The sequence below is a fragment of the Pongo pygmaeus genome, chromosome 15 (assembly GCF_028885625.2).
Source record: "Pongo pygmaeus isolate AG05252 chromosome 15, NHGRI_mPonPyg2-v2.0_pri, whole genome shotgun sequence".
In the NCBI taxonomy this organism is placed as follows: Eukaryota; Metazoa; Chordata; class Mammalia; order Primates; family Hominidae; genus Pongo; species Pongo pygmaeus.
The window spans coordinates 32,068,033-32,083,586 of NC_072388.2; the positions used below are offsets into that span (position 1 = coordinate 32,068,033).

Here is a 15,554-nt window from a genome sequence, read left to right on the forward strand (position 1 = left end):
GTTGCCACTGTCTTTATAGAGCACTATTCCTAAGGAGGCTTTTCTCCCTACTCCATCTTCTCATCCTCTCTTCGCCTCATCCCACACACATGCATGCATGTGCACGCGCACACACACACACACACACACACACTTTCTCTTCAGTGCCACAGTGGCGTCACACACCACCAAGGCTGTGCTGCCTTGGCTCTCCCCCCATAGAACCTTCATCAGAATCACGCCTCTCACGTCAGACAGTTCAAAAGCATCTCTTCTAAAGCTGCTGCTCTCGTCTGTCACATGCAGATAATCTGTCTTTTCACATGAGAGACACCATTGTCACAGATGGGATAAACCAAGTGTATTTGCTAGCCCTTGAGAACCCATGACCATGGTGTGTGAGCTATGAATAACTTTATTATAATAAACGTGGCTCCTTACTTGTGCCCCTGTCCTCAGAAGTAGGAAGTCATCTGGAATTTCAGTAGAAATTGTCATCAGAAACCAATCTCTTTCTGGGTTGCCCTGTCTCCTTCTCTTGGACTCTCCATACCACATGCTCTTGAAATAAAGCTTGAAGTCTAGTTTTGATTTTTAACATCAGCTTCACTGGGGCAAAACCGACCTTAACACTCCTCTTACACCAGTTGTCCTGCGTATAATTAACGTTGCCCCTGTATGTTTAGGCAACTAACATACTGTTGCAACATGTGGTACGGTGCCATACTCCTGCCTCATTCAGGGCACGATGCCGTGATTGGCTCCACAGCTCACGTGAAGCTTGTGTCTTCACCCAGCTGGAAGCACCCAGGCTGTGGTCTCTGATGTGCCCTCTAAGTGTTTTACTGCGCAGTTCTCCATATAGAAAACAATGATTTCTCACAATGCCTGCATTACCCACCCTTTCTACAAGTTTGGTAGTTCCTTCCTTACTGGGTCAGGGGCTCTAGGACCCCAGCTCTAAAACAGATTTCACTTCTCTGGGAAGTTTCATTTTTCCTCAGCAATTGCAAACATGATCTTGCTGAACAGAGCTGAATTTTTAAGGCTGAGTTTGTGGTATGGTTCTGATGGCTTCACGTTAGTTCAAGTCTCTGAGGACCAGTGCCAATAAATGTGAAAGGAACAACAGTAGATTGGTATACTTTTCCATTTCCACCAGGATGAAAAAAACTGCTATAAATTAAGTCTAACCTTAAATGTATAATCTGTCCTTGGGAGAAAAAAAAAAAGGATATAGCATCTTCAAGCTCTCGGCATCCCTTACGAGAAAAAATTGGTTCTAAGGGTCTCTGATCTTGTGTTTTAGTAAAATAGAACTGCACGGCTGACTGACAGTTCTGATCTAAAGCATTTACATTTAAGTTTTGATCTCTCTGCTTTTGATTAAAACTAATGAGCTCATTTAATTCAAAATGGGAATCTCTGATAAGAGAAATAAGGTTGATGTGATTGGATTAGAGGGGCAAATTAAACTCTTAGAGCAGAAGTTTGTGCTTATATAGTGTATTAAAAAGCTGTTGGCGTATTATGGCGTGTTAGATGATGAGAAAAATTTCATAGTAATTCATATTTAATCAGAAGAAATGAAAGTACTAAATATAACATGGCTCTGCTTTTCCCTCGAGTGATAAAAAGCTGTACATTTAAAATGACATCAGAGTCATGCTCTCTAAAACAAAAAAAAAGAGGAAAACCTTAAGAGAGACACATAAGAAAGGGACACTTGTCAGTGATTCCATCACCCCAGAATAGAAATGCCACAAAAATAGGAAAACATAGTCATGTTAAGATAAAAATGATAGAAGAAAAGCCCCAGACCACAGATAGCAAGGTTTCTGTTATTACAGTAGCTCTCATTCTTCTTTCATCTGAGCACCAAGTTTAATATGAAACAGAGATTACTCACCCTTAGAAATATATGGAATGCATTTCATACTTAAAATTTAAAACTTGTTTTGCCCATTTTTTTCTCTTGTTAATAACTGTTTTCACATATATTTAATTCTTAAATCTCTTTATTACACACATTTCTTTACCCTTACTCCAGAGAAAATTAGTGTTAGCATAGGGCTATGCTCAAAAGAAATCCTGTTTCTTGGATATTTCTTTTTTTTACTTTTGAATAAGAAAAACTTTAAAATAGTATTTAAGAAGAGTATAGAGTATTAGGCTTAAAAACCCCAAAATTAATTTCTTTGCCAGAAAACACTTACATTTATAAAATACCTTGGAAGCTTGTTTTTTAAAGAAAATAGATTTTTACATTGCCTTCTGACCTGTTTGCATAAAGGTGTTTTTACATCAGCAAGACTGCAAACTACCATTTTAAGTTTCATAAGCAAAAACATTCTACTTAGTCTAAAAGCACATAAAAGGACAGAGTGACTATCTTGTTTAAGAGAGGAAACCATTGTTTCCTCACATCAGAAGCAGAGAAGTGGAAAAACAGACTGTTTCCTATTTGGGGGGTTGGGTTGAAAGCTGCTGTAAAGTGACAGGAATGGAAAGTTGATATCGTGAGTAGTTTTTGTTTCTGTCTATACATCCCATTCTTATCCCTCCATGTCTTATGTATGCTTCTTACTCCCCATGATAAAGAAAACCACCTCCGAGGGGTGAGGACATTGGTCAGGACATGACTCTTCAACTTTGATAGTAGATCCCAAACCCCCAGTAGGTAAATGGCACAAGAATGGATTATCGGGGAGAACAAAGAGCAAGCCTTCCTTACCCTTTATCAGAAGCATCTCTGCCTGTACCTTGGTTGACCTCATAAATCTATGGGTCCTTGTTTTTCATGACAGTTCTCTCCATGTGCACCAGTCCAGCCTCAAGTAAACAGCAGTTACTTATGACTAGACCCCACTTAGGCAGCTGCTGGAAGTGAAAAGGCCTGAAAAGCTCTTGTTAGAAACTGGAACGAGGTTACTCTAGACACATTAATTTTTCTTTTTTATTTTCTGCAAAGTAAACATTTTCTAAATGAGGTAAATTGATTACTACTGCTCTTAGCACCCATCAGTCATTTATTTTTAGTGAACTCAAGGATTGCACCTGAGCTGTAGCTATGAGGGGCTGTGTAAAGATCTAAATCATGTGTGTCTGTATTTTTGTATTCCTCAGTGGAGTCAACCAGCCCCAGTCTGCTAACCACTGACAACACTCTTGAGCGCTCCTTTTTCATCCGAATGAAATCTACTCTGACCAAACGCGGTGTGCACATCAAATCATCAGGATATAAGGTAAGCCGGTTCTGGGAGGGGAGACATTGCTGTCTCAGGCCAGTCCTAGGTAATTTGCATTGAATTTTCCAGCTGCTTTAGGTCCATATAATGAACACATGTGATCTCGAGGAGCCCATAGGCTTCCTAGTCATCTTCCTGTCTCAAGACAGGAGCTTCTTTACACCTCTCCTTCTCACTTCAGACATTGCTGGTGCACTAAAAGCCCCAATATAGTGTCTTTTCTTAAAACATTGATTAAAAATATGCCAAGTGCTTCAGCACCTGCTGGAAATTCACTTTAATAGAGAAGGTGAGCCAATTTCATATCAGTCCTTAAGATGAGTGCTCTAGGACTGCTACTTAGGAGAGTTCCACTTCTCTCGCTTTCCCCTTCAAATTCTCACTTTCTCTTTAGAGAAAGGCTGTCCGTTTTAATAACATCTTAGCCACTGAGATTTGTACACATAGACGAGAAAATCAGGTGGGATATTAGAAACCTGAATTTCGAAACTGTATTTATGGAACATGCAGTCACATCTTAGCATTCATAGAATACTCGATATACATAAGTTCCTCACAAGCAAAGACCAAGTCCAGAGTCAAAATCTAAATTGTCATCATTTTAAGGTTAAGGATATAAAAGCCTTCTAATCTCAGGAAATTCCAATGTTTCAGTTACTATAGCAACATAAATTAAGACCTATGAAATTCATGAAATGCCTTTGGCAACCGGAATCTTATCAATTTTACAACACACTAACCAATCTCAAACAATATTGATTATCTGTGGGAGGGCAAACGGAAATGGCATGTGCCATCAATGTCGCCAGCGTTGTGACCTTCCCCAGCTTTAGAATTTAGAACTTCTGATAGTTCAGTTCTTTAAAGTGACTGTTGTGTTATCGGGGATGGTAACAGCCAGTATCATTAGGCCTTCAAAACCTTACCTAAGCCATCAGGAGACTAGCAGCTGTATAGAAGTGAGAGTCAGGCACTTTCTTTGATATTAATTCTTCAGAAAAACAAGAGAGGTGGGGAAGCAGATCCTTCCAAGAACGACCTTTAGCTGAGCTGTCCTGGAGTCTAAAAGGCACAAGTGGAGCCTCCTTAACCTTTAGCAGGTGCGATGCAGAGGAGAGGCAAGTGGGCAGCTCCACCTGCTCTAGCTCCACCCGATAGAGGCTTCTTACAAAGGAGTGCGTTGAGGGAAAGAAAACAGACCCTATCCTTAGGACCATTTTCTATTGCCCTGCCTTGCTGCATTCATTAGCTAACTATGTAGCCTTAGCAAGTTTGGAATTCTATAAGCAGACCACAGATGTTGAGATTCTTATTATTTTAATGCTAGAAAGACACATTCTTTGCATTTCAGATTTTAGGAACCATGGGGCTTCCTTTCTCTTTTCTGTCTCTCGGCATTCTTTCTTCACCTTTATTCATTTTTACTGGTTTGGAGGGGCACATCCCAGGAGGGAAGAAGGGTGACAGGAGTGAGATATAGTTTCAAATAGCAATATTAAGTATAATTCAATATTATTTGATAATTTAATGTTGATTAAAAATTTTTTCATACCACAAACTAGAGATCATAAAGTAATGATAGCTAAAATTAATAACAGCCAGTATTTAAGAACACTGCAATATGCTGGGCATGATATAGTTCTCATGTGTTAGCCCTTACAACATTCCTGAAGTATTTTTGTTTCCATTTTACAGACAAAGAAACTAAGGATAGAAAACTAATTAGCATTCTCAATGTCATATGTGGAAGGAGCAGAGCCAGGGTTTGAACCTGGGGAGTCCAGCTCCATACCACATGCACTTCACCACTAGGCTATACTGCTATGCAGATAGCAAAGAAAGTGTGAGGGGGCGGCTGATGAGGGCAGGAGGCCACTTTAAACGGAAGATTATAAAAGTTCACTCTGAGGAGGTGGGATGTCACCTATGAGTGGTGAATGAGAAGGGACCATCATGCAAACAAATGGAAGAAAGATGTTTCTGAAGCAACTTGGGCTTAGGATTAAAGATGCCTTGCAGTAAGAATGGGCCTTCAAGAAACAAAAGACGTAAAAGTGCAACCTTGAACATCCAGGATTGGAAAAGATTTAGGAGCTATTCCAGATCCCATCAAATCATGTAATGTTAAAGTGACCATACTCCCCTGACATACCCTGTCATCAGGTCTTTCTCAAGATACCATGAGAGTCTCCAGCCGATGCCCTACTCTCTTCCCCAGAACTACTACCAACAAAAGTTGATTCATCCTCTGTTCCCCAGTAAGATGAATCATCCAGCAGATCCAGCTCTTCCTCTCCTCCTCCTCATCTGCAGTGAACTTCCCTCATTAACTTTGTCTGAAAGTTAGTGAAGAGCTGAGGAGAGCCCATGGCATGACACAGCTAAATAACATCCCTATTTATCTGTTCATTCTCAGTAAGTAAATCCAGCAGCTTATAAAACATTCCGATAAAACTGGCAATCACCCCACCACCAAACAATAAACACAAATAAAAAGAAACAGTGATAATCATTTCTCTGTACTCCCAATATTCCCCCTAATTTATTACCATTGTATGCATCTTTTCCCATAAAGATCCTAAGATGTCAAGCTTTGCTCAGTGTAGGCCACTATATTTCTGTCTGTGTTGCTTGTGATCTTGGCACATGGACCTTTGTAACTTTCTCCATCACTTTATCTGTTGTTGTTGTCATAGGAACAAAAGTATCACTTACTGAACATTGACTCTGTGGCAGCCACTGTGCCACATGCTTTACACTTACTTAATCCACATAACAGGATTATTTGAAATCCTCCTCTATGCCAGGCATGGTCCAAATGTTATATTCTATTATGATGCCCATTTTGCAGGTGATGAAACTGAGGTCTTAATAGGTGAAATACTTTGCCCATTTTCATACAGCCCTTAAGTAGCTACTGAAGCACCAGAATCGAATCCTCCAAGGCTATCCCCTTGGCCCCACTCTGCTTCACTACTTAAAGGATTATGTCCCAAGAATGGCTCAGGATGAGCTGACCTCAACATATGAACAAGTAATTAACTTAAATTTTTAAAAGAAAAACTTCTTGCCTGATTAAGACCTTCCCTCTGGGGCTCACCGTATCCCACTGCACTAGTGTATCGGTGCTTGGTGATCCCAGTGCCCCCAAGGAGTTACATAGATGTACTTCTTTTCCAGGACTCCATGCCTACTCACATTTCCCATCACCAAGAATTCTAGCCAAGGAAATACCAATCTGCATCTGCTAATGTGAGTTGCTGTTGCAGGGTTTGCCACACCCCCTTCCTCAGGAAAGTCGCCCTCTCTCCAGTGAAGTTTCCCAAATATGAGCTGACATTCAATTGTTTCTGTCCTCATTTGCTTTGAAATCCACGGTGGCATGTTATCTGGACCAGCCACTTTTCATGCCTCAGGGGCTTCCCTGTTGTTTAGGCCTCACTGTTAGTCACATAGCATAGCACAGCTCTCATTTAAATGGCATTGCACATAGATTCTGCCTTCTTGATTAGGTCTATGTCTGAGGGAACTTGCTAGGTATAGCACATGGGGTAAAAGAAGATATGTAATCAGGGAAATTAGAGAAGGAAAGACTAATTGGGTCGCCTCCTTAGCTCCTGTCTTTGGAGGATAGTTTCCTTTGGCATGGGACTTTCAGTTTTCTAATCTCTTCTTAAATGCCCACCAGCTCCACTGTCGTTTCCGAAGTATTCATCCACACACATTATGATGTCCTCATTCTAATGGCACAGTAGACAGCCTCAACTGGCAAACAGGCAAACAGAGAAAATCTGTCATGTTTATATAATGCTCAGAGTGTCTTCAAACTCTTCACAGTGGTGAAATCTTCAAATACTGGAGTTCCTGCTATGACGTATGCAAACATATTACTAAGGGAGGGCGGATGCAAGAACTCAAGATTCTTAAAAATAGTCCCCCATCTGGGATGATTTGGGCATGGATTTACCTGTAGCTAGGTACTAAATTAAATGACTTCTGAAATCCTACCCAGCCTCCTTTATGATATAAAGAATTCTAAAGAAAAAATAATTGGTAGTTTCACTAGTTTATTAGGATCGCTGATATATTTTAGCGTTAAGAATATCTGCATCTAAACATGAAGTAACAAAATTAACGAGAAGGTGCTAATTAGCTAAAGAAAAGTATTTTGCCTTCTCTAAGCCCAAACATAGGTGTCTTTTAAATTAGAAACTTCTCTTGTTACTAAAACTTTGTAGTTGCATATGCTCTGTGGAATAAGGTGCATATGAAATTTTAACAGATTTGTTTTATTTGGGGTATCATAGAGCCCTTTAAAGATTTGATAAAATCTATAGAGCCTCTCCCAAGGTAAGTTCATTTTGCATCATTTTACCCATTGGTTGCAGGTTCCAAAACCCTATTTAACAGTATGATATCTTCAGCACTTATTAAGACCCAAGTTAGTGCATCTTCCAGGACATATTCCATCAGTATCACAATAGCCCTTTCCTTCCTTCTCATTTCTCCCTCCCATTTATCCATCCAGTGTTGATACATATTGAAGTCCTATGCCTTTCTGCCACACTTTCACCTGGAAAACTCTTACTCAACCAGTATGGCCCCACTCAAATATTTTTTCATTTCCCCTAATGCATATAAGTAAAGTTATCCCTTCTCTTCTGTGCTAAATAGCATTTTGAGATTTTACTTACATTCTCTGTGCCCCATTTTCTTACCTGTAAAACCTAAACCAAAGAATTTTCCTACAGATAAAGTGAGATAACACAAGCTCAGCCAGGCATCTTTTTCTTCCATTTTATGATGTACCTTCATATAATTTCACCTGAACTTCACAATAATTATTTTAGGTAATTATCTCTGTTTCCTGAATTTTGAAGATAAGTAAAATGGAGGCATAGAAATACAAATTGACTTATCTAAAGTCAGATAAATGGTAAATGGCAAGACTGAGACATATCCAGATCTTCTGATTTCAAATGCCTTCTTCTTTCCAATACCCAGCATTGGATACTGGGTACTTTGTTATCCTGTTTTCTTCCCTCAGCACTTAGCACAGTATGCTACACATAGTTACCACTCAATAAATGTTGATTGAATTGAATTGCATGCTCTCTTTCCTTCTGAGATACCAATGAAAAACATTGACAGTACCAAGCCCTATGGCATACCACTAGGGGTCCTGCTAGTTGACATCAGTGTCTTTTACATGTGACTGTTGGAATAGCTATGAACCCAAATGATTGTACCGTGATCTGGCTCACATTTCTCCATCTTGCCTACAAGGATATTGCAAATCTTTATCGGTTCTTTACTAAAATTGAAACGTACTGGGTCCATAGTGTTCCCTTTAGCCATCAGTTGAAGATTCCATTCAGAAAATGAGAAATGAGTCATGTTAGCATCACTTATTTATCATGACTTCATGCTAGCCTCTGGTGATCACAATTTTTTGTTAAAATATCTTTGAAGAATTTTTTTGTCTGGATATAAACACTTCGGGGCTCTCTCTTTCTGAAAATTAGGATAATACTTGCCAATATCCTGTCTTCTGGAAAAACTCCATGATTTCTCAGAGATTGCTAAGAATATGTGACATATTATAATAAGAATGCTGATTCTTATGGAGTTTTAATCATACCAGGAAAAGTATGGCCTGGAGGTATGCCCAGCACTAATGTAGGGAACAATGTGGTAATGGTCCTTCTCTGGAGATTTCTAAGAGCATACACTGAACTCATCAGCTAGGAGTCTCTTCCCCCTCCCAGACAAGTGTGGATGGACTAGATGCCACCTGGATGTTTCTTCCTTATCTGAGATTCAGAGATGTTCCAGGTGTCCAGACATACTAATGCTTCTCCTGAAGCCTTTTGCTTCAGCTTTGTGTTGTCTTGAAATGATGATTACAGCATTCCAAGTTGTGCAAAATGTAACTGTCTTGTCAAATCAATAGGTGAATTTTCAGAGTCCAAAAATTCTGTCAACCCATTCAGGGTTTCTAAGGCTATGCATTTATTGCCTTTCAATCAACCCAGACACCTAAGATAAATTGAAGGAGAAAAAATTTCCAGGGTGGAACTTATAGGCAGAGGTTATCCTGATGAAAAATGCAAATAGAGGAGAGAACCAATAAAATCAAATTTTTTAAATCCTATTACCTCGTTTTAGGCTCTGCTCACCTCTGCACAATTGTCCATTACAACGTGGTTTCCGGTGTCATTTTAAATACAGCCAACATTGTTTCTGATCTTAAAGAATTTATTTCCCATTACCAAGGCATGACAGAAGTTCCAGCTTGGGATATGTCATTTCTGCTGGGACTAATCAGCTAGCTATTTTACCAACTAGAGGCATAATCACTAGCCATTCTGGGAAGTGTCTTTAAATTCTAAGTATGTCAGTGACTGCAGCCCAAGTATGTTGCTAACTTAAAGATTCTTCATTTTCCACTACAGAGATTTCAAGAAGCAGGTAGGGGAGGTAACAGCATCTCTTCTCTGACTAATGCTGTATCTCTTCAGATCAGTTTTCTGAGCCTTTGCTAGCTATGAATAACAAAAGTGATGATCACTTTGAAAATGACATTGTTGATAAAAAAAGTAACAAACTTTCCTATATATAATGTCTTTTAACCAACTAATGCCCCTAAAAGTTATTGTTAATGCCTCTGTAAATACCTTCTCAATCTAATAGATTTATGTGTATAATTATCACTATTATGAGACTTTGGCCTATTACAATGAGTTGTAAAACAGACCTAAGAACTAAAAAAAAACAAACGCAAGCACAAGTCATTTTTCTTCAGGACTTGCACTCTTTAACATGCCGAGATGCCCTAACAATAGCTGCAGAGACCCCACATTTCTGTTTCACTAAAGTAATCTCTTGACCTGGTGGTCTGAAATAGCAGTTACTAAACTCACAGAAATCAAAGGTTTCCAGATACAGGCATATCTTGGAGATACTGCGGGTTTTGTTCCGACCACGGCAATAAAGCAAACGTGGGAATAAATGAGTCACATGAATTTTTTGGTTTCCCAGTACAGATAAAAGTTAGGTTTATACTGTAGTCTACTAAGTGTACAACAGTATTATTTCTAAAAAAAAGTGCATATCTTAATTTAACAATAATTTATTGCTAAGAAATGCTAACAGTCATCTGAGCCTTCAGCGAAGTTTTTGCTGGTAGAGGGTCTTGGCTCCATGTGGATGGCTGCTGACTGATCAGGGTGGTGGTTGCTGAAGGTTAGGGTGGCTGTGGCAGGTTTTAAAAATAAGACAACAGTGAAGTTTGTCACGTAGATTGATTCTTCCTTTCACGAAGATTTCTCTGTAACATGCAATGATGTTTGATAATATTTTTCCTACAGTAGAACTTTCAAAACTGAAGTCAATCTTTTCAAACCCTTATCAATTAACTTTATAGAATATTCTAAATCCTTTGTTATTTCAACAATGACCACAGCATCTTCACCAAGAGTAAGGTCCATCTCAAGAAACCACTTTCTTTGTTCATCCATAAGAAGCAGCTACTCATCCATTTAAGTTTCATCACGAGACTACAGCAATTCAGTCACATCCTCAAGCTCTACTTCTGATTCTAGTTCTCTTGCCATTTCCACCATATATGCAGTTATTCCCTGCACTGAAGTCTTGAGCACCTCAAAGTCATCCATGAGGGTTAGAATACACTTCAAACTCCTGTTCATGTTGATATTTTGACCTCTTCCCATGAATCACAAATGTTCTTAATGGCATTTTGAATGGTGAATTCTTTCCAGAGGGTTTTCAATTTTCTTTGCCCAGATTCGTCAGAGGAAGCACTATCTATGGCAGCTATAGCCTTACAAAACATGGTTTCTAAGTAATAAGACTCAAAAGTCAAAATTACTCTTTAATCTATGGGTTGCAGTATGGATATTGTGTTAGCAGGCATGTTTACAACACTGACCCCCCTGTATGTTGCCATTAGAGTTCCTGGATGACTAGGTGCATTGTCAGTGAACAGTAATATTTTGAAAGGAATATTTTTTTCTGAGCAGTAGGTCTCAACAGTGGGCTTAAAATATTCAGTAAACCATGATGATATACAGCTGTGCTGTCATCCAGGCTTTATTGTTCTATTTCTAAAGCATAGACAGAGTAGATTTAGCATAATTCTTAAAAGCATAATTCTTAACAGCCCTAGGATTTCCAGAATAAGTGAGAATTGGTTTCAACTTAAAGTCACCAGCTTCATTAGCTCCTCACAAGAAAATCCACCTGTCCTTTAAAGCTAAACATTGATGACTTCTCTCTAGCTATGAAAATCCTAGATGGCATCTTCTTCCAACAGAAGGCTGTTTTGTATCCATTAACAATCTGTTGTTTAATGTAGTTACCTTCATCAATGATCTTAGCTAGATCTTCTGAAGAATTTGCTGCAGCTTCTATACCAGCACTTGCTTCATCTTGCACTTTTATGTTATGGAGATGGCTTCTTTCCTCAAACCTCGTGAATCAACCTCTGCTAGCTTGCACTGTTTCTTCTGCAACTTCTTCATCTCTCTCAGCCTTCATAGAAGTGAAGAGAGATAAGGTCTTGCTCTGGATTAGGCTTTGGCATTATGGCTGGTTTGGTCTTCTATCCAGAACACTAGAACTTTCTCCATAACAGCAGTAAGGCTGTTTTACTTTCTTATCATTTGTTTGTTCACTAGAGTAGCACTTTTATTTTCTTTCAAGAACTTTTCCTTTGCATTCACAAGTTGGCTAACTGGCACCAAGAGGCTTTTGGCCAATCTCAGCTTTCAATATGCCTTACTCACTAAGCTTCATCATTTCTAGCTTTTGATTTAAAGTTAGAGATGTGCAACTCTTCCTTTCACATGAACACTTAAAGGCCGTGCTAGGATTATTGATTAGGCTAATTTTAATATTGTTGTGTCACAGGGAATAAGGAGGCCTGAGGAGAGGGAGAGAGACTGGGGAACAGCTGGTCATTGGAGCAGTCAGAACACACACAACATTTATCAATTAAGTTCACCTCTTATTTGAACCATGATTCGTGGCACCACAAAACAATTTTAATAGTAATATCAAAGATCGCTGATCACAGATCACTATAACAGGTATACTAATAATGAACTTTGGGCCAGGCATGGTGGCTCACACCTGTAATCCCAGCATTCTGGGAGGCGAAGGTGGGAGGATCGCTTGAGCTCAGGAGTTCAAGACCAGCCTGAGCAACATGGCGAAACCTTGTCTCTACCAAATATACAAAAAAATTAGCCAGGCATAGTGGTGCCTGCCTGTGGTCTCAGCTACTCAGGAGGCTGAGGCAGGAGGATTGCTTGAGCCTAGGAGGCTGAGGTTGCAGTGTGCTGAGATTGCACCACTGCACTCCAGCCTGGACAACAGAGTGAGACCCCATCCCAAAAAAGCAAATAATAATAATAATAATAATGAAGTTTGAAATATTGTAAGAATTACCAAAATGTGATGCAGAGATAAAGTGAGCACAGGCTATTGGAAAAATGGCAGCAATGAACTTGTTTGAAGCAGGGTTGCCACAAACCTTCAATTTGTATAAAGCACAGTATCTAGACCGTGTGCAGTGGCTCACACCTGTAATCCCAGCACTTTGGGAGGCTGAGGTAAGAGGATTGCTTGAGCCCAGGCGTTCAAGACTAGTCTGGGCAAAACAGCAAGACTCCCTCTCTATAAAAATACAAAAATAAAAATACTTAGCCAGGTATGGTGGCACACTCCTATAGTCCTAGCTACTTAAGAGGCTGAGGCAGGAGGATCGCTCAAGCCCAGGAGTTTGAGGCTACAGTGAGCCACGACCGTGCCACTGCACTCCAGCCTAGGTGACAGAGCCAGACCACACAAGAACCACAGTATCTGGGAAGTGCAATAATGTGAAACACAATAAAACAGAAAACAAGGAATGTATGTTACCGTTTGACCTTTATTATCTCAAAATTACTCTACTGAAGAGTGATAACCAGAGCAGCTGTGACATCAGACAGCTGAGGATTTGGACTTAGTCCTGCATTCCTGGGTCTGTGACTTTTATTCAACTTCTTTAAGCATCTGGATTTTTTATTGTAAAATGAGAGTACCAATACAACCATCTTCATAAGGCTATTGTGAAATAAAATGAGATGAAGGTAAAGTGCTTACCACAATGCCTGGCCCATAGTGAACACATACAATCCATGTCTACATGTGAAATTTCATGTATAGAGGTGAACCTAGACTATACAAAACCTTAATTTCTACACCTCTGCAGATGCACCTGTACCTATAAAAAGTAGTAATTCATCAGTAATATTTCAGATTATCTCCTGGAAGTTATATGAGCTCTAGAATAATAAATGATTTCTTCCAAATATAGAAAATGCATTTATTTCTGGGAAATTTCTTCTTGCTTAAGTGTCCTGAATATTGATTTGATTATAAGGGACAAAATATGACTGAAATACGTCATCTGTTCCTTTAACAAAAGAAGCACATACCAAATGGTTTTCTTTGGAATTGATTTAGCATCATGGGAAGACTAATATAGCCCTTAATGCAAGAAATGAAGTAGGGAAAGGACCAATTTGAGGTTGTTGATCTCTGGAATAAATGGAGCTTCTAAGGCTCCTATATAGCCCGTAAGTCTCCATTGTTTGATTAGAGCATCTATATCCCAGAAACTGAACCTGCGGGGAAGGCAAACTGCCCCTGTGGCTTGAACCCTGCTGCACCTGAGAGGTAGTATGCAACATTCCTTAGGGGATTCTATCCACTCATTCTTTTTTATTTTATTTTGTTTATTTATTTTTTTTTTGAGATGGAGTCTTTCTCTGTTGCCCAGGCTGGAGTGCAGTGGCACAATCTCAGCTCACTGCAACCTCTGCTTCCCGGGTTCAAGCGATTCTCCTGCCTCAGCCTCCCGAGTAGCTTGGATTACAGATGCCCGCCACCATGCCCAGCTAATTTTTGTGTTTTTAGTAGAGATGGGGTTTCACCATGTTGGCCAGGCTGGTCTCAAACTCCTGACCTCATGATCCGCCCACCTCGGCCTCCCAAAGTGCTAGGATTACAGACCTGAGCCACCACACCCGACCCTCTACTGACTCATTCTAAGTAAAAGAAGAGAGCCAGGAATCTGGAGCTGATAGCTCCATCGTAGTGACTTTCCAGGGCACAAGGGACCAATTTTATCTGTCTCATCCCTCTAAGGATGCCCCCCATCCCACCATCAAATGAAAAGAATGACCTCATCACAATGTGATTTGAGTAATAAGACTCTTATTTAAACAAAATAATCATCTGTGTAATCAAATTCTCAATCCTCTGTAGTTACATCTAGAGAAGAAGCTTTGGGCTGCTGCCTGGGCAGGTGTGTGTCTTTTATTTGAACTACCAGCGAGCAATGGCTATCTCTAAGTGGCCGTGTTGGAAACATCACCTTTGGCTCATAGTTGGGCAATTGTCTATGGAAACAAAAGTTATCCCTTGACTTATAGCAGCATTTACATATCCCTTCTATCTGGGCTTTCACATCTGCTTTTTATTCTCTCTAAACTATATATCGTCCTGAGATATTCCCATGGGTCACACCTGCATTTCACTTCGATTTCTGCTTAAACATCACTTTCCTCACCTCCCCATCTACAATATATCGTGTTCCTTCTGCACCCCATCATCTGCTTTATCCTGCTCCTTACTGTTCTTCATCACACTTAACACAACCTGACACTATTTTATACATGTATTTGTACCTAGTTTTCCTCCCCTACTACAGTATAACAGGAAATTCCTAGAACAGTTTCAGGCATACAGTAGAAATTCAATATAAACATTTGTTTTTTAAAAAATGAATTAATTTATAAATATTAGACATGATTTGTACTAAGCCAGAACATATTTCTTCCTTGGGTCAGTGTTCTACATCTTCCTTGAGTCAGTGTTCTAGTCCCTTTAAAAGAAGTTTAGAGATGAGAATATGTAGACAATGGAATTTTACAAGTTTTTTAGTATTGGGGCCCTGATGATAAGGATAAGATGATACTATAACTTTTCTTTTTAAAAAGCCTACACTAATGGTTGACACATTCTATGACATATTTTTCATGCTGTCATATTCAGTTTTTAAAAAATCAACGTGTATTTAACTTGTACCCCACTTGTACCCAATTCTAGGGGCTAGAGCTCTGGAAGTACAATCAAGAGATACTTGATTATTACTTGGTAGTTTTGAATATATTTAACAGTCCTCAACAGCCCCTTGTCAAATGTCCTTCAAACTCATGATTCCTTGTAGAAGTCATGAAAAACAGAGTGCCTTAATAG

At 39.4% G+C, this 15,554-nt stretch overlaps 1 protein-coding gene across 14 annotated transcripts in view; it reads left to right on the forward strand.

Moving 5' to 3' along the window:
- NPAS3 (neuronal PAS domain protein 3) overlaps window positions 1-15,554 on the forward strand; it is an 871,353-nt gene that overhangs the window by 800,965 nt on the left and 54,834 nt on the right. For all 14 annotated transcript variants that reach the window (XM_063651524.1, XM_063651525.1, XM_063651526.1 and 11 more), the window contains one exon: window positions 3,106-3,224. In XM_063651524.1, the coding sequence (XP_063507594.1) occupies window positions 3,106-3,224 (119 nt within the window). The remainder of the gene's footprint in view (window positions 1-3,105; window positions 3,225-15,554) is intronic.